The sequence below is a fragment of the Macaca nemestrina genome, chromosome 19 (genome assembly GCF_043159975.1).
Source record: "Macaca nemestrina isolate mMacNem1 chromosome 19, mMacNem.hap1, whole genome shotgun sequence".
NCBI classification, from domain to species: domain Eukaryota; kingdom Metazoa; phylum Chordata; class Mammalia; order Primates; family Cercopithecidae; genus Macaca; species Macaca nemestrina.
This window is the reverse complement of record NC_092143.1, coordinates 81,076,574-81,100,814: the sequence shown is the minus strand read 5'-3', so window position 1 is coordinate 81,100,814 and position 24,241 is coordinate 81,076,574. Positions and strand designations below refer to the sequence as shown.

Genomic DNA, 24,241 nt, shown 5'->3' with positions numbered 1-24,241 from the left:
TCCTCAGTGGGAAATAATGACTTGGGAGGATTTTCCAGAGTAGAAAAAAAGGCATCTCTAGTTATATTAGTGGAAATAAATAAGTAGAAATAACCCAGCAGATCTATTTTTTTCTATCTATCGCGTAGCAAAGACTCCCAGAGTTGTTCATGGCTGTGGGGCTGTACACAGTGTTGGGCGATAGTTAAATGCAGAGCATTTCTTGTAATCATCTATCTGACTTAGTGGAGTGAAAAGTTGTGGTGCTGGCTGACTCCAGTTATTTTTATTTTTATTTTTTTTTTGAGACGGAGTCTCGCTGTGTCTCCCAGGCTGGAGTGCAGTGGCGTGATCTCGGCTCACTGCAAGCTCTGCCTCCCGGGTTCACGCCATTCTCCCGCCTCAGCCTCCCAAGTAGCTGGGACTACAGGCGCCCGCCACCACGCCCAGCTAGTTTTTTTTTTTGTATTTTTAGTAGAGACGGGGTTTCACCATGTTAGCCAGGATAGTCTCGATCTCCTGACCTCGTGATCCACCCGCCTCGGCCTCCCAAAGTGCTGGGATTACAGGCTTGAGCCACCGCGCCCGGCCAGCTGACTCCAGTTATTGCATAAGTGACCCTGAGCAGTTTGGCTGGGTTGGGGCGCAGGAGGGTTGGCACTGATTTTCTGTTCCTAGAGTGCTTTGCACTCCTTGCTGCCTTCTTCAAGGCCTCTAGGCTGAGAAGAGTGCGTCATAACCCCGAACGTGCTGATGACCAAGACAAACCTCCCCGGGTCCAACTGTATCAGTTTGCTGCAGCTGTGTAACAAAGCACCACAGACTAAGGAGCTTAAAAACAGAAATGCACTTTCTTGCAATTCCGGAGGCTGAAAGTTCAACATCAAGGTGTCAGCAGGCTGGATAAAGATAATGGGAGGCCAGGCAGGGTGGTGCACAGGCGTGGTAGCTCATTCCTCCCAGCACTTTGGGAGGCCAAGGCAGGTGGATTACTTAAGCCCAGGAGTTCAAAACCAGCCTGGGCAATATAGCAAGACCCTGTCTCTAGAAAAAAATGAAAAAATTAGCCAGGTGTGATGACATGTAGTCTCAGCCACTTGGAAAACTGAGGCAGGAGGACCACTTGAATCTGGTAGGTGGGAGGTCGAGGCTGCAGTGAGCCATCGTCTTGCTGTCGCACTCTAGCTTGGGCAACGCAGGAGACCTTGTCTCAAAATAAATAAATAAATAAATAAATAAATAAATAAATAAATAAAATGTGGTACATATATACCATGGAACACTATACAGCCATAACAAGAGGGAAATCATGTCCTTTGCAGCAACATGGATGCAGCTGGAGGCGATTATCCTAAGTAAATTAACACAGGAATAGAAAAACACATGCTGCATGTTCTCACTTGTAAGTGGGAGCTAAATATTGGGTACTCGTGGACACAAATATAGGAACAACAGACACTGGGGATTCCAAAAGGAAGGAGAGTGGGAGGGGGTCAAGTGTTGAAAACTTACCCATTAGGTACTATGTTTGCTGCTTGCGCTACAGGAGCATTAGAAGCCCAAACATCAGCATCACACAGTATACCCTTTTAACGAACCTGCACATATACCCTTTGAATCTACAATTAAAAAAAAAAAAGTTGTCAGTAGAGTTGGTGTCTTCTGAGGCCTTTCTCCTTGGCCTGCAATGGCCACCTTCTCACTGGACCTCACGCGGCCTTCCCACTGCGTGCATGCACTGCTGGTGTGTTTTCCTATGTCCAAATTCCCTCTTTTCATAAGAACACCAGTCAGATTAGGGCCAACCCTGACGACCCCGATTTAACTTAACTACCTCTTTAAAGGCTCTATCTACAAATATAGGCACATTCTGAGATTCAAAATTCAGTATATAAATTTGGTGGGGTGGTACAATTCAGCTTCTAATGTGAATTTTCCACACTTCAGTTTAAGGATGGTCAGACATTATTCTCGACCAACTTCTAGGGACTTAGATGAGCTAAAACAAAAAAGCTCCTCAAATGTCCAAGTCAGCATGTCTTGGCTCTGGAGAATAAGATTAGACTTTTTTGTTTTGACACGGAGTCTCACTCTGTTGCCCAGGCTGAAGTACAATGGCACGGTCTTGGCTCACTGCAACCTCTGCCTTCCAGGTTCAAGCGATTCTCCTGACTCAGTCTCCGGAGTAGCTGGGGTTACAGGTGCCTGCCACCACGCCTGGCTAATTTTTGTATTTTTAGTAGAGACGGGATTTCACCATGTTGGCCAGGCTGGTCTACGAACTGCTGACCTTCTGATCCGCACACCTCAGCCTCCCAAAGTTCTGGGATTACAGGCATGAGCCACTGCACCTGGCCGAGATGAGATCAGATTTCAAGGTAACCTGGGGAAGCTAGAGAAGTGGATGGAAGAAAAGAACACAGCCTGACATTTTGTTTATTTAGACTCTGCTTTCTTCCATAAAGGACATGACTGGCAGGGAACTCTCAGATTAATAAGGACATAAAGTCTGTCCGGACTGTCCGGAGTCCCCTTTCACCTTCTCACTGCCACTGCCCTGGCTTCTTGGGCCCTGACCCAGGCACTGTGCATGTGGCCTTCCGGTGACCACAGCACTCACCGAGGCTGTGCCCTAGGGTGGGGGGCAGGGGTAGTTAAGATATAGTTTTTTTTTTTTTTTTTTTTTTTTTGAGACGGAGTCTCGCTTTGTCGCCCAGCCCAGGCTGGAGTGCAGTGGCGCGATCTCGGTTCACTGCAAGCTCCGCCTCCCGGGTTCACGCCATTCTCCTGCCTCAGCCTCCCGAGTAGCTGGGACTACAGGCGCCCACAACCGCGCCCGGCTAATTTTTTGTATTTTTAGTAGAGACGGGGTTTCACCGTGGTCTCGATCTCCTGACCTTGTGATCCGCCCGCCTCGGCCTCCCAAAGTGCTGGGATTACAGGCGTGAGCCACCGCGCCCGGCCAAGATATAGGTTTTTTTTTTTTTTTTTTTTTTTTTGAGACGGAGTCTCGCTCTGTCACCCAGGCTGGAGTGCAGTGGCCGGATCTCAGCTCACTGCAAGCTCCTCCTCTCGGGTTCACGCCATTCTCCTGCCTCAGTCTCCCGAGTAGCTGGGACTACAGGCACCCGCCACTTCGCCCGGCTAGTTTTTTGTATTTTTTAGTAGAGACGGGGTTTCACCGTATTAGCCAGGATGGTCTCGATCTCCTGACCTCATGATCCGCCCATCTCGGCCTCCCAAAGTGCTGGGATTACAGGCTTGAGCCACCGCGCCCGGCCAAGATATAGTTTTTCAAAGCAGAGCCCAGTGCTCTTGGGGCTTAAGGAAAGTTCACGTGGCTTCCAGGAACTCTGAAGGAGACAGTGTGCAGACTGGCCTGGAGGCCAGCTGGGGAAGAGTATTTTACATCTCCGCAGAGTCATCATCGACACATGAGTGATATGCATTATTCATTAGAAAAAGCTGATTTCTGCTGGGTGTGGTGGCTGACTTCTGTAATCCTTGTACTCTGGGAGGCCAAGGTGGGGTGGGGAGGGGGTGGGGATCTTTTGAGCCCAGGAGTTCGAGACCAGCCTGGGTAACAAGGATGAAACCCCACCTCTTCCAAAAAAAAAAAAAAAAAAAGAAAATTAGCTGGGTAATTTAGGAGTCTTCCTTTTTTTTTTTTTTTTTTTTTTTTTTTTTTGAGACGGAGTCTCGCTCTGCCGCCCAGGCTGGAGTGCAGTGGCCGGATCTCAGCTCACTGCAAGCTCCGCCTCCCGGGTTCAAGCCATTCTCCTGCCTCAGCCTCCCGAGTAGCTGGGACTACAGGCGCCCGCCACCGCGCCTGACTAGTTTTTTGTATTTTTTAGTAGAGACGGGGTTTCACCGTGTTAGCCAGGATGGTCTCGATCTCCTGACCTCGTGATCCACCCGTCTCGGCCTCCCAAAGTGCTGGGATTACAGGCTTGAGCCACCGCGCCCGGCCATTTAGGAGTCTTCCTAAGGATATAATAAATATATGTCTTTTTTTTAGGCAGCAGATGGTGGCCAGCTGTTCTCTCATTACTGAAGATCAAACACGAAGAAAAAAAAATTATACTAAGGCGGCTTATAATAAATATAAGACAGAACTTAATAAACTAAATCTGGATTTTTATATGCACAAAGGAAAATGGGCGGCTGTGGATAATTATCAAATTATCCAAGCCAAAATAGCTTCTCCATTATCCACGTAACAAAAAATTATTTATATGGATTGAATTGTACAAATAGTTGTCTAATATTTTGGGTCTCTGAGTAGACAGTCTGGGTGGTCATTGATATAGATTGAGGGCCCTTCAAGGAATATTTTAAAATGGGAAAAGGGTTGATGCTCTTTGCCATTTGACTGGGGGCATTTCTGCTGAGATGCAAGTGATATTGATCACATTTGACCAGGATTTGGGCCCATTACAGTAAAATCATAATAATTTTTGCTTAATGCTTGAAATCAACTTTTAATTGCAAAAATAATGTATGAGCCCTCTTTCCTCTAAATTTTTTTTTCTTTTTTTTTTTTTTGAGATGGAGTCTTGCTCTGTCTCCCAAGCTGGAGTGCAGTGGCGTGATCTCGGTTCATTGCAGGCTCTGCTCCCCAGGTTCAAGCGATTCTCCCACCTCAGCCTCCCAGAGTAGCTGGAATCACAGGCGCACACCACCACTCTTGGCTAATTTTTGTACTTTTAACAGAAACAGGGTTTCACCATGTTGGCCAGTCTAAATTTTCTTCTTCTTTTTTTTTTTTTTTTTTTTGAGACCGAGTCTCACTCTATTGCCAAGGCTGGAGGGCAGTGGTGCTATCTGGGCTCACTGCAAGCTCTGCCTCCTGGGTTCACACCATTCGCCTGCCTTAGCCTTCCAAGTATCTGGGACTATAGGCTTCCGCCACCACACCTGGCTAATTTTTTTGTATTTTTTTTTTTTTTTTTTTTTGAGACGGAGTCTCGCTTTGTAGCCCAGGCTGGAGTGCAGTGGCCGGATCTCAGCTCACTGCAAGCTCCGCCTCCCGGGTTCATGCCATTCTCCGGCCTCAGCCTCCCGAGTAGCTGGGACTACAGGCGCCCGTCACCTCGCCCGGCTAGTTTTTGTATTTCTTAGTAGAGACGGGGTTTCACCGTGTTAGCCAGGATGGTCTCGATCTCCTGACCTCGTGATCCACCCGTCTCGGCCTCCCAAAGTGCTGGGATTCTAGGCGTGAGCCACCGCGCCCGGCCGAAGCCAATATTTTAATATAGGAAAACCTGGCTGCTTCCAAGCCTCATGCTGTGAAAAACCACACTACGCTGCCTTAAGATATGCCACTTCGGAAAGAAAGTTAATTATTTTTCCAGATGTTTAGATAAGCTGAGATCTATAATGAAAGTTTATTTAAAGATATAACTGAGCTTCCAGATGGGGTGACAGTACCAGGAGCAGAGGGAGAGGTGTTCAGAAAGGAGAACTGGGAAGAGGCGGAAGAGCCATTTTACCATTTCTTAACTTGGTTTGCTTGATGTTGGAAGTGATCGCTAATGAAAACCTGTCGTGAAAATCAACAAGATAATGCATTTCTTTTAAAGTAAGGCATTCACAGCACAGTCTTAAGTGCGTTCTAAAGTCCTGCTCTCTCTCTTTTTTTTTTTTTTTTTTTTTTTTTTGAGACGGAGTCTCTCTCTGTCGCCAGGCTGGAGCGCAGTGGCGCCATCTCGGCTCACTGCAACCTCCGCCTCCCAGGTTCAAGCGTTTTCTCCTGCCTCAGCCTCCCGAGTAGCTGGGATTACAGGAGCGCCACCTCACCCAGCTATTTTTGTATTTTTAGTAAAGACGGGGATTCACCTTGTTGGTCAGACTTGTCTCGATCTCTTGACCTCGTGATCTGCCTGCCTCGGTCTCCCAACGTGCTAGGATTACAGGCGTAAGCCACCGCGCCCGGCCTCTGTCTTAAACATCATAAATGCATAAGAACACAAAAAAGATGGAGGGGAGTGCGCCCTTAGCTGCCCCAAACTGCCATGGTGGGAGGCAGGGCAATTGGTCTCGATTTCTGAGCCGTAGGATTAGGGCACTGGGTGAGTCCAGAGTCCCTAAAGTTGTACCCATATCTGCGTGTTTGTATTTCCTGTTTGTAATTCCTCCCGTTTGTATTTTTTGTCTCTTATACGGTACGCTTAAAGTTTCTCCACAAGGTGTTTCGACATAAAGTACTCAAAAACTAAAAACGTTTAATTTCATTATTAGGATAAGTGTGTAAAAAATGCCCCATCAAGGTTCTTGTACAAACTCCCATTGTTCTCCCAGACTCCGAAGTGGCACTCCAGAATAATTTTACGTGGGTCAGCATCTTTTATAAAAGGGGTAGGCAGAGCAGCTTACGAAATTAACCTTGGAAACCACGCGGCCACTCTTTCGGGAAATGCCTATTTATGTTTACATGGGCCAGCAAGAGAATCCAAGGTTGGAAAGGTCATTCCTCACCACAGAGGCTCATCGCAATCACAGTTCCGTCTCCAAATTCGAGTTTTGGGTGTAAAGAGTTTATAAAGCCCAGCCGCTGTCCTCGCAGTGTTTGGGGTTAGCGGAGGGAGAGCTTGTTTGTATCCAAACCTCCCGCGCGGGGCGGCCCCCTGCGGGAACACTGCGGCCTTGTGCGCTGGGCGGTCTGAGCTCCTGCGAGGCCTAGAACGACGCCTGGCGCCCAGCGGCTTCCGCGAACAAAAAGCGACCGGTCGGAAGGTGCTGGCCCCTCCGCCCCAGGCGCTCGAGCCCGAAGCCGGCCACACACCAGGAGGGGACGCCTGGCGCCACGTGCTCGGGGATCGACGGGCTGGACGCGCCCCCGGCACCTCCTGGGCCGGGACCGTACCGCACCGCACGGGTCCACCCAGACAGTAGCTGCCCCGGACCCCCAATACCGCCGCTCCTAGCCCCTCCCTCCCAGCTCCGCGGTGGCCCAGGCCGCCCTCGGCGGCAGGACACAGTTCAGCAGCAGCCGGGGGTGGCGCCTGTCTCAGCGCGCGGCGGCGGGGCGGGGCTTGGACACGGGCCGGGCTCAACTTGAGGGAGGCGGGGCTCGAGGCTCAGAGAAGTTGGACTTGGAGCCCACTCCGCGCGCAGCGGGGCGGGGCACGGCGGAGCAGGGTTGGGTCCGCCCCGAGCAGGGAGGGTGAGGCCGCACCAGGGGGGCGGAGCTTGGCACTGATTTGTGTTCAAGGCTAGCCCGAGGGGCGGGGCCAGGTGTGGGGCGCAGAGGGGAGCGGGAGGGGCGGTGCAGGACGGGGCGGGGCACGGCGCGGGGCGAGGCCAGAAGCGGCAACGGGTGCGGGGCGGGGCCGGGAGCGCCAAGGGGCGGGGAAGAGAGGGGCGGGGCCGGGCTCTGCGGGGGGCGGGGCGGGCAGTGCAGAGCGGGGCCGGGCGCGGGAGCGGGGAGCTGGGCGGGGAGCGGGGCAGGGAGCTGGGCCTGGCTCGGCACGGGGCGGGGCGGGGCGGAGGGCGGGGAGCGGAAAGCAGGACGCGCGGCTCCCGCGGCCCGCTGGCTGCCCTTCCCGCCAGCGCAGGTGTGGGACGGGCGGCGGACTAGGCGCAGAGCTGCGGGAGCAGGCAGAGGGAGTCTGGAGCCTGGCGGCGGGACGGCGGGATCCGGTGGGAGCCGGAGTCCCGCCGAGGGGGGCTGGAGGTGGAGGGGCCCGGCGAGGCCGCGATGAAGCCGAGCGGCGAGGACCAGGCGGCGCCGGCGGCCGGCCCCTGGGAGGAGTGCTTCCAGGCGGCTGTGCAGCTGGCGCTGCGGGCGGGACAGGTGAGCGCCGCGGCTCGGCTCGGAACTCCGGGCGGAGCAGAAGCGCGTGGGCCTTGGGAGCCGCCTGGAGTGGCGGGGTCCTGGCGCGCAGCCGGCGGGCGCCCGGAGTCCGCACCCGAGGGCGCGGGGAGCGGCGCGGTGAAAGGAGCCTTTGTGCTGGTGTCCTGGACACACCTCCCGCGCCCTTCTCCAGCCCCCGGAGCCCTGGCGGCGAGCCCCTCTGCTTTGGAGTTGAGCCGCTAACGTGACCTTTGCGTTTGAGTGAGTGGTCAGGATGTAGAAATCTCTCCAGGGCTAGCGTCCAGGGCTGTTGATTTTTAAGGACCTATGAATGGATTCAGCTCGCGGGAGGCAGCCCGGGGTAAGCCCCAGCCGCGTGGGGATCTGATCTGGCTGGGCTGCCGTTTGATTGTCCTGGCTGCAGCATCCTCAACCCAAACTTACTCTGACCCACACCTTGAAAGTGGCTCCACTCCACGACGGGCACGGACTCAAGAGTTCAGGAGGAACTTGTTACACTGCCCGGAAGGATGAAAACCGAGCCGCAGAGCTACCGAAAACCAGCGAGCAGGGTTTAAAATGGAGTTGCAGTTCCTCTCTTTTTGATTTTTGTGATTGTTCCTTCCACTTTCCTCAGTACCTTCAGCAGTGCCTGACACACCGTCAGTACTGGTAGGCAAGCGAGTGTTGGTTCTCCCAGGACTGTAAGATGGCTTACTCCATGTTTGCCTCTTAGGAGGTGATTGTGGGCCGGGCGCGGTGGCTCACGCCTGTAATCCCAGCACTTTGGGAGGCCCAGGTGGGTGGATCACCTAAGGTCAGGAGTTTGAGACCAGCCTGACCAACATGGTGAAACCCCGTCTCTCCTGAAAATACAAAATTAGCTGGGCATGGTGGCGCGCTCCTTAGTCCTAGCTATTTGGGAGGCTGAGGCAGGAGAATCACTTGATCCTGGGAGGTGGAGGTTGCAGTGAGCTGAGATTGCGCCATTGCACACCAGCCTGGGCAACAATAGCGAAACTCCGTCTCAAAAAAAGAAAAAAAAAGTGATTATTTTCGGAGATTTGAGAGACAGGAGGTGTGCTGTGGGCAGATTGGCCTTTATATTCAAACAGCATTTTTTTTTCTTTTGAGGTCTGACAGTCCGAAAATGCTCTACTAGTTTCCCTAGATGGTAAAATCGGACTGTTACCAATCTTAAATTTGAAGTGAGTCGTCATAAAGTGGATAATGCTTTACCTTGGTGCAAATCCTCTAATCCTGTTTAAAAATTAATCTGCAATACTAAGTAGACACATTTTTTGTTGAAGGGTCTTCCTTCCCTTTGTGGTTTTAAGGACCCAAGCCTCAGACTGTAAAGAATGAATGAATTTAAAAGAGTGTTGTGAAACTCCATCCTTTGACCTTTTCCTCCTGTAAGGAGGACCCTAAACCTTCCTGCAAGGCAGATGAAGCTTGTAGCTTCAGTGCACGCGTTCTTCCTGGAAAGTAGGTCTGCTATGTGCGTGAACACGGGTTCTCCTCCTTCCAGCTTTGCTTCCAGAGCAAGCATCAGCCAGATATTTAGGAACTTTTAGGTTCCTAAAAGTTCTTCCTTGAGGCAGTGAAAAGCCAGCTTAGGATTCAGACATTGCTGTGTAAACCCTGGCGAGCTAAGTTAGGAGTTTCTGTGGTTTTCAAATTTAGATCCTTGAAGAAACAGAAGATGTTAAAATTTTATGTTATTATTTAACAAATGTGCGTAAGGAGCTTGCAATAGAGCAGGAACAGTTCTAAGGCTCCTGTGACTTTTAACTTGAGATATTTTATGTCTTTGCAACTTGCCAACAACAAAAAAAAGCCTTTTTTAAACGTGGGAGAGGGTTGAAATAAAGATGCTGCCATTAGGAGTCTGGTCAGGAAACCCGGGCCGCCGGGGCTCCCCCTCAGGCATTATGCTGATGCTTCCTGCCTGCAGGGCAGTGCTGAGGGAATGGCCTGAAGGTCTGCCCCTGGGACAAACAGAAGCCACACAAGGTCTTCGGAACCTGTGTAAAGAGGGACAGATTGTCTTCTAATGCAATTGGGTGCTGACTGGAGAAAACATATCCTTTAGCCAGATGGCCTGGTTCGGGGCGTAAAAAGGTCGTGAGTGGTGATCCTTTTGGAGTTCTCCTTAGCGAAGAGCATGTTGGCAAAGTCTCAGTGGCCCCAGATACCCACCCTTCACCAGCACCCAGCATTCTACCGCTCTGTTGTTCGCTGCTCTCAGCTGCCCCTGAGATGGAGTCTGGGTTCTAGATGCTGAAAGGTTAGGGAGCCGAGGGAGAGACCTTCCAAGAGATAAAGGTGCACTGTCCTTTCTCTCTTAGACACTGGTTCCGCTCAAGGCGGCCCTGGAGAAGCTGCTTCCATTTCCCCTCTGCCCCAATCCTGGCAGGCTTCCCTGTTCCAGGCTCCTGATTTCCTCACCTGCCCCTCCATGCTTCTGTGCCACTCTTCCTTCAGTGACCCTGGGGATCATCCCTGCCCTCCTAGTTCCAGCCGCCCACACTGTGATGGGAGCCTCCTCCCTGGCTGTTGGGCTTTTGGGTGGGGAGTGACCACAGCCCCACCCCAACTGCAGATGACAGTATTCACTGATGTGGATGGTTGTCATCTTTTATGTGATGTGAGAACAGAAGTATTGTAGACAGCTCTGCCTTTCAAATCCCCCCGCGGGGTTGAGCCAGCTTTTGTTGGGCCAGAAACTTAGACAATTTAGGGGGCCTTCTTTAAGAAAATACAAGATTTGCCAGGCGTGGTGGCTCACGCCTGTAACCCCAGCACTTTGGGAGGCCGAGGCGTGTGGATCACCTGAGGTCGGGAGTTTGAGACCAGTCTGGCCAACATGGTGAAACCCGGTCTCTACTAAAATTACGAAAATCAGTCAGGCGTGGTGGTACGCGCTTGTAATCCCTGCTACTAAGGAGGCTGAGGCAGGAGAATCCCTAGAACCTGGGATGCGGAAGATGCAGTGAGCCTAGATTGTGCCACTGCACTCCAACCTGGGTGATAAGAGCGAAACTGTTTCAAAAAAAAAGTACAAAATTACAAAATCAAGCTGAGATATAAAAGTTATTTAAGAACCATCACATCTATAAATTTTTAAGATGCTGAGAAATACTGCAAATATCACAAAATATACAAAAACAACAATTCTTTCATCGCTTCTCATATTTCTGTAATACTTTTTGCCTTTTTTCTGGCTTCGTCCTGTTTTAATCTTTTGAATGGCAATGATTTTGTAATATTTTATATGGGGAGAATAGAAAGATAAATTCAGTGTTTCCTGTTGCTTGGCTGATTGAAATTTATTACTGATAATTTAGAAAATTTAGGCTTCAAACTTGTTACTGGTAACAATTGGCCATATAAATTTTTAGGATGCCATCAAATTGAAAACCTTCTATAAATTTTTTAATACATTAGTTGTAAGTGAGTCTGTTTTTCACAGACTCGCTTCTGCCTCTGTGCAGTTGAAATCTGGTTTATTTCTGTGATCCACACATTTCCAGTGCCGGTGCCTGTGTCCACCTCACATGCTCCTCTGGTCCTGTATGTTTTTGTCACCATGCCAGGTTGGTTGGCGTGATGGACAGGGGAGTATGTCTGGAAGTCCTTTCTATACTGGATGGCTCTCAGTAACTTACAGAGAAATTGACTGCAAACCCTATTGAAGCAAAGTTAGTGCATCTACTCAGCTTACCTTTAGCCCACACTGGCTGTATCCACGCCAGAGCCACCTATGCAAAGTCTGATGGAGGGACAGTTCAAGTGGAAAGGCACAAAGTTAGATCTACAGTCAAAACAGCTGACTTTTGCCCATTAGAAAAGGGGTTTGTATACGGCTTTGTGAACACTTTGTTGGGGTCCCTTGCAGGCAAGTGGGGGCCTTGACGCTTAAGGGTCATTAGCTTCACAGGAAATTCATCTCTGTTTACATGTAACAAAATCTCAGGACAAAGCAGAAAAAGAAAAACCCAGCACTGCGCCTCAGGACTGCAGACTTCCCCCTTCTCTAGTTGGCGTTGCACACCCTTGCAGGTTGTGCTTCCGGAGGCCTGACCTTGCAAAGTGGGCCTGTTGTCCCCATGTCCGGCCAGATCTGGTTGCTCTGCTTGGTGTTTGCAAAACACACGTTGCATTTTCTTGCCTTTCTTCTGGCCTGTGGAGGATGGAAACCATTCCCTGTCTCCAGAGCCCGGCTCCTGAGCCCCTTCCTTCACAGATCGCTTCTCAGGTGGCCTTCCCTGTCTTTCCTGTGCCCCACCTGGTCCTGCTGAGCTGGCAGTCCTCACAACTTTATTTATCCTTGCCCGGTGGTGTACCCTCCACACAGTGGGTCCTTGGAATGTGAATATTCTTCTGTCTACCTCTGGCTCCTCAGGGCAGAAGGCACATTGGTGGGCCCTGGACCCGTGTCCCCACTTGTCCATCTGGCTTTACCAACACAGTGTTGTTTTGATTGTGATTTTCCTTTTTGCTGGTTATTCACACCGGGAATTTCATGAGTGAAGTAACACGGAAAGCACATGATGAAGAACAGCAGCACCCGGCCCGTGTTCCCCACCCCTTGTCCTGTGTCCAGAGTTCCTGTTTTCCATTTTCTGAGAGTTACACCCATTTCTTTTTTTTTTTTTTTTCTGTTTTGGAGACGGAGTCTTGCTCTGTCACCTAGGCTGGAGTGCAGTGGCGCGATCTCAGCTCACTGCAAGCTCCGCCTCCCGGGTTTACGTCATTCTCCTGCCTCAGCCTCCCGAGTAGCTGGGACTACAGGCGCCCGTCACCTCGCCCGGCTAGTTTTTGTATTTTTTAGTAGAGGCGGGGTTTCACGGTGTTAGCCAGGATGGTCTCGATCTCCTGACCTCGTGATCTGCCCGTCTCGGCCTCCCAAAGTGCTGGGATTATAGGCTTGAGCCACCGTGCCCGGCCAAGTTACACCCATTTCTAAGTAATATGCTTCTGTCATGCTTTCTTGAGTTGTTCATTGTTGATAGAATTATTCAGTGTGACGCCGTGTAGCTGCCCTGTCCATGTGGTTCCATAGGTGTCCATGTTCGGATGGCCATGCAAATGTAACTCATGGTTCAGCCCAGCAGTGTATTCCTTTCTTTCTAATGCAACTTGTATTTTCCTTAAAGAAAATTTTGTTTTGCTTTGCATTTGTCTAGTTTTCTGTGTACCTATTGTGAGCCATCTATCTTCCCAGCAGAATTTCTTACGATCTCCTTGATGTGGTCACACTCCTTGGGTCACTGCTGTGGAGCAGTGCTTCTCCAGCTTTGGCTGTGTTGGAAGCCCAAGAGGTCTCATTAAGGCAAATTGAGTCCCACCGCAGGGTTTCTCATTCACTAGGTCTGGAGTGGGCACCAGAATGCGCATTTCTAACATTTCCAACTGACACTGAGGCTGCCAGTCTGGAGTGGTACTATGGGAACTTCTGCTGCATGGTATTTTATTATATGAGTACATCACTATTCATTCAACTCTTTTATTCGTTTGTTATTTAGTTTTGTTTATTTATTTTTTGATATGACATCTAGCTCTCTTGCTCAGGCTGGTGTGCAGTGGCATGATCTTGGCTCACCAAAAACCTCTGCCTCCCGGGTTCAACCGATTCTCCTGCCATAGCCTCCTGAATAGCTGGGTCTACAGGCATGCGCCACCACACCTGGCTAATTTTTGTATTTTTGGTAGAGACAGAGTTTCACCATATTGGCCAGGCTGATCTAGAACTCCTGACCTCAAATGATCCACCCGCCTTGGCCTCCTAAAGTGCTGGGATTACAGGCACAAGCTACTGTGCCCGGCCTCATTCAACTCTTGAGCAAACTGGATAATGTCCAGTTTGGAGTTAATACGGATAATGTTGCTGTGAACTTTCTTGCACGTGTCTTTTGATGATGTGTGTATGCATTTCTGTTGGGGATTTATTAATAGTAGGAGTAGAATTGCTGTGTCATTGGGAATGTAAATTCTGCCAAGTAGTTCTTTAAAGAGGATGTACCAAGTTACACTCCATCCAGCAGTGTGTGAGGGTTCCCATTTCCCCACGTCTTCCATCACATGTGGTATGGTCTTTTATATTGTAGCCATTCTGATGGGCTTGAGGTGATATTTTATTGTGATTTTAATTTGTATTTCTTAGATAATTAATGAACTTAGGTGCACATGTTTATTGGCTTTTTTTTTTTGAGACAGTCTCACTGTGTCACCCAGGCTGTAGTGCAGTGGCACGATGTCAGCTCACTGCAGCCTCTGCCTCCCAGGCTCCAGCAATTCTCCTGCCTCAGCCTCCCGAGTAGCTGGGGTTACAGGCATGCGCCACCATGCCTGGCTAACTTTTGTATTTTTAGTCGAGATGGGGTTTCACCATGTTGGCCAGGCCGGTCTCGAACTCCTGACCTCAGGTGATCACCTGCCTTGGCCTCCCAAAGTGCTGGGATTATAGGCGTGAGCCACTGTGCCCAGCCGTTTACTGGCTTCTTTGATATTATTTAAAATCATGCTTTTAAATAATGGTAATAAAGCATTAAAATGATGGTAATAAAGCATTGATTATAAATTTATTCATCCACCAAAGAATCATTGAACAACTCAGGAAAGGACTTTAGCCTTTTTACTCTTGAGTGTGAGGGGAGGTTTGGGGCAGAGTCTTGCGTGGGGCTTTACAGGACTGTATATAGGGGACCACCCTGGCTGCTGCATGTGGTCAGTGTGGGACACTAGGGGGACCAGAGTCAGGTGTCTGATAGGAAGCCACGTGGGAAATGAGTGTGGATTTGACTGGGGTGCAGCGAAGAAGGTGGTGAAAAAGATTTGCTTTGAAGGCTTAGGTGACTGGATTTGCCTCTGGGTTGGATGTAGGGTGTGAGAGAAAGAGAGGAGCCAAGGATGACTTCAAGGGTTTAGAGCTGGGAGTCGAGTGTTCTCTTCTGCGTAGGTTAAGCTCGAATTGCCAGTAGATTTCTTATTTTAGTTTTTTGAGACAGTCTCACTTTGTTTCCCTGGCTGGAGTGCAGTGGTGCAATCACAGCTTCCACCTCCTGGGCTCAAGTGATTCTCCCACCTTAGCCTCTTGAGTAGCTGGGACTACAGGAATGCATCCCCATGCCTGGATAATACGTATTTTTAAATTTTTTGTGGAGACAGGGTTTCACTAAGTGGAGATGTTGGATTTGCACCCGAGCTGATGGCAGAGATGCAGTGCGGAAGTCACGTTCCTGGAGATGGTATTTAGGGCCATGTCCCGGACAGGAGGAGGACAGGCTTGGCCACTGATGGGCTTTGCCGTTGGATGAGCCCGGGTCCGCCTCCCGTTTTCCTCCTTGGGAGCCTCACAAATGCCAGTTTGTGGAGGTCATTTCTGAAGTGGTTCATTTCTCCAGAAAAGGCTTCCCTGCTCTTCCTGCCTGGGCTGAGCGCACCCGTCACTGGAGGAAGGGGAGGCAGGAGGAGGAGACGAGGCGCTGGTGATGGCCTCCAGCCCCTGCCTCGCCTGGTCCACGCCTACAGTGTTTGCTTAGCTCTGCAGGGTGGGGTCAGCCTACGTGAGAAATTCGAAAACTCTCCAACATTTCAAACATCAGCCGAGACAGAATTCCTGTGACAGCAGCTGGCAGGCACAGAGTGGCAGCTGCCCCTTTGGTGGGGCGTGGGTCAGCACATGGTCTCCAAGGGTCCGAGGCCCACTGCTCCTGACCCTGTCTGAGAGGTCCCTGTCATTTCCTACCCGTTTTGCGAACAAAAGCTATCTGAGAAGAAGGGGGAGGGCAGAAGGCATTGCCCCTGCCGCTGGGCAGCCTCATCCCAGCCCTTGGCACTCCACGGTGCCAGGGAGGCCCCACCTGTGCCCCCTTAAGGAGAGGCTGATAGAGGGCTCATCTCCACGGGGAGAGTGAGTCCTGGACTCTGTGGCCCTGAGATAGTCACTTGCTCACCCAAATGAAGTACTGCCCTTGGGAGATTACTGTCTTTGGAGTTTGGGGCAGGAGGGTGGGTGAAATCACTCAGCCAGAGGATGGAGAGGCTCCTAGTGAGATACAGGCCCCACCCTCCCCGAGCTTTAGGGGTGGAGGAAGGCAGGAGCTCAAAGGCATGGGGAGTTGAGACGTGGAGGAGAGGGGAGTTCGGGAGTTCAGGAGTCCAGGCCCCTCCCTCTCTCCCTGCCTCCTCCTGGGCCCAGTGGAGACTGGAGCCTGGAGCCTGGTTTGCATCTTCTCTCTTCTGTGGGAGGTGAGGGAAGGCCCTGGTCTGTAGGCTGAGCCAGTCTCAGGATCCTGTGTCTGCTGTCCCAGCTCTGCCCCAGCCTGCTATGAACATTGCAGGAGGCCTTCTACAGACTGGCGCCCTGCCCCTGGGCTCACCTCTCGTGTGAGAGATGGAAGAGGTGCAGACCTGGCCAGGCGCGGGTCACTGCAGTATGCAGGGGGACTGGGAGGCCATCCCAGTGCCTGGGATGGGGACAACTTCCTGGAAGAAGTCACAGCTGAGTGTGTCTTTAGAAAGAAAAGCAGGAGTCAGCTAGGAAAGTTAGGCGATGGACTTGGGGAGGGGAGAGGGAAGACCAGGGGTCGGGGCCAGTAGAGAAGATGAAAAGCAGAAGGGGCAAAAGAACACAGCCCTGAGGGCCTGCAAGCAAAGCACCTTGGCTGACGTTTGAGGTGGGAGAGAGGAGGTCAGGACTTGGGGGCCGTGTGTGGAGGGCAGAGTTGGAGGTGGGTCTCCTGCTCGAACTGATGGGGTGTGGCACTTGGTGTCTGTGAGCCGGGGTGGACTTGACGATGAGTTGTACATTGAGGGAGACGTGGGAATAAAGGACTTCTGGGTTTCTGACTCATGCAACTGGCTGGCTGTCAGTGCTTTTGAGAGAAATGTGAGCTGGAGAGGGATTAGGAAGTAATCGTGATGGCTACAGCCGTGGGATCGGCTCTGTTTAGCGGTGGTGGACTTGGACTGTGGTGCTGGGATCCCCTTTCCTGTAGCTTACAGCTGCGCGGCCTTGGACAACTTTCTCCATTTCTTTGTGCCTCTGTTTCCTCATCTTTAACATGAGGAGAATAATGTTTGCTGCCCTCAAAGTTACAGCGTGGAGTCAATGTACTTGTGAAGTGCTCAGAACAGCGCAGGGCGGAGGAAGCGCTCTGTCCGTGTGAGCTCAGGCCATGGAGTTGGGCAGGGCGTGAGGTGGAGCCCATCTCCAGGAAGCTCAGCTGCTGAAGGCAGGGCCGAGGGCTTGCAAACACCCGCTTTCAAGGAATGGTGGGAGGGGGATGAGCCGCAGAATGGTGGGGAGATAGGAGGAAAGCCACTAGAGGAGGCAGGGGCCGCAGGCCACGGGCCTCCAACACAGGGAATGCAGCTGGGATGTGGGTGGCCGGTGGCTGCTGGCATTGGTATGGAAGGTGCCAGTGCCTTGTCAGGGCGGAGGGTGACTAGATATCAAGGTGAGGAGAAATATAGCCACAAGACTAAAGGAGGCATTGAGGATTCGAGAACCTGAGGTGGGCTGGCCTGGGAGCCACGTCTGCTTGGACCAGCTCCTCCTCTTCCTCCCAGGGTTGAGGTTGTGCAGAGATTTGTGATGCATCAACAGCTGAACTGCTGACCACATGTGCCACATGACACCATGTGATAGGCATGTTATTACCTGGGTACCTGATGAACTGGTAGGTTTTATTGATTGTCCCATGTATCAGGTTTTTCAGAGAAACGGGACTGGCAGGAGGTGGGTGGGTCCAGTCTGCAGGGAGGGCTGGCAGCTGGCAGACCCAGGGAGACAGCTGATGTTCCAGTTCGAAGGCCACAGGGCTTCATTCTGTTGGGGCCTCAGCTGATTGGACAAGGCCTGTGCGCAGGAAGGAGGGGGATCTACTTTCCTGATTAAGATGCTGATGCCCTTGCAGAAACACCCAGAACTTTTTTTTTTTTTTTTTTTTTTTTTTTGAGACGGAGTCTTGCTCTGTAGCCCGGGCTGGAGTGCAGTGGCCAGATCTCAGCTCACTGCAAGCTCCGCCTCCCGGGTTTAGGCCATTCTCCTGCCTCAGCCTCCGGAGTAGCTGGGACTACAGGCGCCCGCCACCTCACCCGGCTAGTTTTTTGTATTTTTAGTAGAGACGGGGTTTCACCGTGTTAGCCAGGATGGTCTTGATCTCCTGACCTCGTGATCCGCCCGTCTCGGCCTCCCAAAGTGCTGGGATTACAGGCTTGAGCCACTGTGCCCGGCCCCCTTTTTTTTTTTTTTTTTTTTTTGAGATGGAGTCTTGCTCTGTCTCTCAGGATGGAGTGCAGTGGTGTAATCTTGGCTCACTGCAACCTCCACTTCCTGGGCTCAAGCGATTCTCCTACCTCAGCCTCCCGAGTAGCTGGGATTACAGGCATGCGCCAGCACACCCAGCTAAAAATGTTTGTATTTTTAGTAGAGACGGGGTTTCCCCATGTTGCCCAGGCTGGTCTTGAACTTCTGACCTCAGATGATCTGCCCGCCTCAGCCTTCCAGTGCTGGGATTACAGGCATGAGCTACCACGCCCAGCTCAGAACAGTGTTTGACCAAATATCTGCGCTCCCCATAGCTCAGTCAAGTTGACACATAAAGTGAACCATCACGGCACATTCAGTGGTGTTGCAGTCAATCTGGAAGCATAAACATTCACTGGTGTTGCAGTCAATCTGGAAGCATAACCATGGGGAGTGTTGTCAGGCGCACACCTCCAGTGGCCACATCTTCCTGACCTGACACAGGGAAAGAAAGACACGTTGCCTGTTGAAACCGCACTCTGGCAAGGCTCCAGCGTGCTGCTCTGTGGGTGACGTACAGCCTGGGTTCCAGAGCACATACCAGCTGCCCTGCAGTGACAGGCATAAAGGTCGGATGGGGACAGGAGCACACGACCGAGATGGGATGAGACAGGAAAGATATTCGGACGTCTACATGAATATGTGAGTCTAGGATGTCTCTGAAGCTGGAGTTGATGGGGACCTTTGCTTTTAGATTTGAAATTCAGGCTTCAGTGACTTCAGGCCCATATTTTATATGTTACACATTAACAGAAGGCTACTGGAAGGAGAGACCCGAGCCACAGGGGTCTGTGAAGTGCATGCTTAGTTAGCGAGTAGCTGAAAAACATTAATTAAAAACCAGGATACCTAACTTATTGCTGGTGGAGAGTATTTAAAATCTTTCTAAGACTGAGGGAAAACAGCTGTGGGAAAGGGGTTCAGCAGGAACTTACCTGGCAACCCCACATTCTCCCCCGCCCTGTGGATGTGATCCTGGCCAAAGGGCAGGGCGGCTTGAGTCTCACTGATTTAGAAATACAGCACTTTTCATCACCTTTTCTCTTAGCATAGGACAATTTGTGAATTAAACTTTTCTTAACCTAGTTTTTTTTTTTTTTTTTTTTTGAGATGGAGTCTCCCTCTGTCGCCCAGGCTGGAGTGCAGTGGCCGGATCTCAGCTCACTGCAAGCTCCGCCTCCCGGGTTCATGCCATTCTCCGGCCTCAGCCTCCCGAGTAGCTGGGACTACAGGCGCCCGTCACCTCGCCCGGCTAGTTTTTGTATTTCTTAGTAGAGACGGGGTTTCACCGTGTTAGCCAGGATGGTCTCGATCTCCTGACCTGGTGATCCGCCTGTCTTGGCCTCCCGAAGTGCTGGGATTACAGGCTTGAGCCACCACGCCCGGCCTTAACCTAGTATTTTAGCATCCCATTTGCAACTTGTACATTGCATGTACGGTAGGTTCTTATTTTTTGTAAAAATACAAAAATTAGCTTAGAAAGTCATTAGATTTTCTCAGATACATGTTCTCACAACTGATACTGGTGAGTTTCTGTGTGTAAACAAATCAGTTTGTGTACCAAGACCTTTTCATACAATCCCTCATGTGATTCTTAAAACAACCCAATGTGTTTATTAGACTGTTATTACAGAAGAGGAAACGAAGGCCATGAGAACCCATATAGAATTTGAATTCAGAGCTGATACTAGAGTGTACGTTATCCCTCTGTACTCCCACTGATGTTATGAAACTGTTGAAAACAAGAATTACATCCCAGAAGGGAATTTTTCTTATACGTCTTCTTCATGAAGAGCTACAGGACAGGGCTTCTGAGTTTTTTTAGGTTAGCTTAGTGTCATTGTCTGTTGGTGACTGAAGGAGGCTACTTCGTGCAGCCCCCATGCATGCAAGGCCCTTGAGTACATCTGATAGAGCCCTTTCTGATGCATATGGGTGCATGTCGCTGGCATCAGCCCCCTGCCAGGGGTGAGGGTAGTTCCTAGAGCTACTGGGATGAAATGCAGAGCTCCCAACCTGGAGGAGTGCACGGTCCAGTGGAGGGGACAGGGCAGTGACCAAGTACAGTGGGCTGTGCAGTAGCTGACCCAGGAAGAGGGGCCTCAGCCGGGGCAGTGGGTGGACGGGCGGCCTCCTGGAGGAGCTGTGCTGGAGTAGATGGAGGCTGAGGGCACAGACAGGCAGGAGGTGGCCAGGGATGTCATTGCAGGCACAAGGGACATCGTGTCCAAAGACATGGAGGTGCAGGAGGGAGGACACCTGAGGGGGCTTGAGCCTGGCATGGGGTGTGCCGCCCTGGCTGGGTGTGAAGGGCCTTGCACACCTGACGCAAGACAGCCACCCAATTGTGAGGCCAGGTCTAGTGGGAGAGGCTGGCCACAGGGTCACCTGCCCTGCTGCTAGGAGGCACAGGCATGTTCGAGCCCCATGGCCTTCCCTGTAACACACCCACAAAGAAAGTCATCAGAGAAACTGCAATAATAAATATGAATAAAAACAGAAAACAGTTAATATTTTAAAAGATTATGAAGGCTGGGTGTAGTGGCTCACGTCTTAATCCCAGCACTTTGGGAGGCCGAGGCGGGAGGATCACTTGAGGCCAGGAGTTTGAGACCAGCCTTGGCAATATAGTGAGACCTCACCTCTACAAAATAAAAATAAAAATGATCCGGGCGTGGTGGCGCATGCTTGTAGTTGCAGCTACTGGGGAGGCTGAGGTGGGAGGATTGCTTGAGTTCAGGAGGTCAAGACTACAGTGAGCCAAGATTGCGCTACTGCACTCCAGCTGGGGCAACAGAGAGAGACCCTGTCTCAAGAGAAAAATAACAACAGAGCATAACACAACACAGCATCCGGCCTCTGAATCCACTCTTTCCCTCTGTAACCCATGACTCGGCCCTGTTTTCCTGGCCGACACACCCAGATTGCAGCAGAGTTCTCCAAGCTGCCCGGAGGGCCCTCAGCACCCGCCTCCTCCACACACACAGCTGTGTATGTTTTGAATGTGGAAAACTGAGTGCATAAATACCAGTGAGCTTAGATAAGATGACACAAGAGTACATATTAAAAAGTCCTCTAGTATTTAGTTAACTGTGAGCTCAGTGTGCAGCAGCCAAGGACTCTATGCATTCACTTAGCAGGTGTTCCTGGAGACCCCCATGAGGCAGCCCCCATACAGGGTGCGCCATGGCCTGTTGGAGGTGGACAGACACAGAGGGGCAGGGTTCCTTACCCAGGCTGGTTGAGCAGACACATGGGGTGATAAGTGCTGTGGCTGCCAGTTGGCCTGTGTAAGTGCTGTAGTCACAGTCGGGTGAGTGCCCCTCTCTGCCCGCAGAAGCTGGAGACTCCTCATGTGGAAGGTGATGTTTGAACTGAGTCATAAAGGAGGAGGACAGTGGGCTGGCTGAGGCCAGCACTGCCGGTTCCATCAGGAGACTCCAGGGTTAATGATTCCATGTGGCAGGGCCACGGCCTTCTCAGAGCTCAGAGGGGAGGAGAGGGGACCTGAGAAAGGAGTCGGGAAAGGCCTGCAGCTGCTGGGCTGATAGTTTGGTTTCTTCACAGAGGCCAGTAACAGGAGCAGAGGAAGTCTAGTTAGTAAGAGGTAGGGGGTGGGGCGGTCTGCTCCACGAAGTCACCCAGGGACCCAGCTTTGTCCTCCCTTGTTGCTCCGAGGTGTTCTCTTCCTGCATGGGCAGCACCACAACTGCTTTGTAGCCTGTGGCCAGGGGGAATGGGACACGAGGAAGTGCAAGGCAGTGTCCTTTGAGGATGTGACTCGGAAGTTGCAGGTCTTGCTTCCAGTCCCATCCTCTGGGGCAGAACGTGGTGCCGAGGCCGCACATATCTGCATGGGAGGCATGGCATGCAGATTGCGAGGCGGCTCTGTGCTTGCCCCAACTTGGGGGTTCTGTTCCTAAAGGAAGAAGGGGAGACTGGACGTTTGGGGTCAGATGGTCTCTGCTGCAAGGGCAAATCTGGAAGCTACTGTAAGCTCCCCTCAGGGCTTTTGACTTTATCCGCATAGTGACAGGGCGCCACCAAGTGCCCTGCTGCGGAGACGCATGGCCACCGTGAGTGTCTCAGGAAGTGCGCCTGGCTGTGCGGGAGAGTGGGTCTGAGAGCAGGAAGCAGGTCTGGTCTAGCCGCAGGAGGTGGGACTGGTGGATGAAGGCGCTGGATCTTCTCAACAGGGCAACTAGAAAAACAGCCAGACAGAAGGACCTGGGCGGTCAGCACTCACATAGACACTAGTGTTCCAGTTTGGAAAAACGTTGCAGTCTATTAAAGCAGCCTAATGTGTGTTTCATTCATTCTTTCAAAGAACTCTGTGTACCTGCTGTGTGTGTCTCTGCGGAATGCCAGGGAGCATTCCTGATGCTCGGGGTACAGAAGGGAAGCAGAAAGAGCTCTGCCCTGGCGCGCTCCTGCCTGGGAGAGACGGTCAACAACAAAACTGACAGGAAGGAGGTTTCAGATGGGGTTTCAGATGGGACACGATAAGTTGTAGCAGGATCAGAAAACAGGAAGCCCCTGGGGCAGAAACAGATTTGGTTAGGATCAGTGAGAAAACCCCAGAGCGCAGCAGGGGAGCAACTTGGGGCTGACCTGTGCGGTGAGCTGTGAAGGGCTGGCCCTGGGATCTGGAGTTTCCCAAGGGCCCTGGGGTTTGGGGTGTGTCCTATGAGCAGCAGGAAGCCATTGGATCACTTTCTGCAGTAAAGTGATGTGATGTAAGTGGTGTCTGAAAATTCCCCTTCCAGCTGCTACATAGAGGCCGCGAGGGTGGACGGCGGGAATACCATCCACCCTTGCAGGTAGCTTTACGGCTGCTCCCCATGTGGGGATGCCACAGTGTGAAGCAAAGTCACTGTCTTCTCAGGTGGTGGTCCTGGGTGGGGAGGTCCTGGACTCACCGGGGGTGGTGGTTCAAAACCCACCCCCCCCCGCCCACCCCGCCTGCGGAGATGGAACATTCTGGTCTCCTAGTGGCCCTCTTCATGTGGGGGTTTGAGAACCTGCTCTAGCTCCATGCTACTCAAGTGAGCACCCCTGCATCGGGGTCACCACAGAGCTTGCCGGAAAAGCAGCTCTCAGACCCCAGTCAGACCTGTGCGGCACCGTCTGCCCTTCTTCGAGATCCCAGAGGCGCTGCTGCCATAGCTTCTCCGGGGCTGTGTCCCCTGGTTAGGGCGCCTTTCTCACCCCAGCTCTATGTACACATTCCCCACAACCCCACACCACACCAACACACACACACACCCAGAAATCCATACACACCCAGAGATAACACACAGGGACACACACACCCTGCATCTTCCCACACCACACTGATACATACACACCCAGAGATGCATCCTCTCACACCACAGCAACACACACACCCAGAGATACACACGGAGACATACACACCCTGACACCACATGAACACACACAGGTACACAACAGAGACACACACATGCCTGGAATCACCGTGGCCACACATGAGACAAACTTTGTGCCGAAGGCCTGTCTGGCCAGCTCGGGGTTGAGGGTCCTGGACCGTGGGCAGGTGCTACGGGAGCCACATGTGAGGAGTGTGAGATTCACAGACAAGGCCTGTGGAGCCTGATTGGTTGAGAGTGCTGTGTGCACATTGGTGATTTGAGAAAACGGACCTGGCGGCAGTGGGCAGGAAATGGCGAACCCTGGCCAGAGGCAGGGCTTGGGTGGTGCGAGCTGGAGGGTGTCATAGGAATATGAAGTCCTGGAGTATTAGGCTACCCAGTGGACATGACTGTGTGGACGCTGTATGCTTTTTTTTTTGGTATGACCTATCACATTCTGAATTTTCTATATCTCTTATTTTTGCAACCAAGATTAAAACAAAAACTGCCTCGGCTCAGTACGGGATGGGCCAGCTCTGGGATGCAGGCAGTGAGAAGAGCAGGCGGCCGCCTGTGGCCCCGTGGGGAGGAGCATGTGGGAGGCTGAGTTTCGGGGGCTCCTGCCTGTTCTGTAGAATTCCCCATGTGCTGCTTCTGGCAGCAGAAGGCCTGGCATTAGCAGGTCCTTGGTGTGTGCTTATCAGAAGCCATGATGGATGTCACGTCTGGGTACCTGGCCGATTGATGGTCCTTTTCAGAGAAATACAGGATTTTGGGATG

The 24,241-nt window shown here is 51.7% G+C and overlaps 1 protein-coding gene across 2 annotated transcripts in view; it reads left to right on the top strand.

Moving 5' to 3' along the window:
• The first annotated feature begins 7,469 nt into the window (after positions 1 to 7,469).
• LOC105478899 (inositol monophosphatase 2) overlaps positions 7,470 to 24,241 on the top strand; it is a 48,146-nt gene continuing 31,374 nt past the window's right edge. Inside the window, exon 1 of one of the 2 annotated variants that reach the window (XM_011736620.2) lies at positions 7,470 to 7,774. In XM_011736620.2, the coding sequence (XP_011734922.1) occupies positions 7,679 to 7,774 (96 nt within the window). In that variant the 5' untranslated portion in view covers positions 7,470 to 7,678. Of the gene's footprint in view, positions 7,775 to 8,090; positions 8,136 to 24,241 lie in introns of those variants that run through there. The other variant, XM_011736621.3, reaches the window with a different exon arrangement.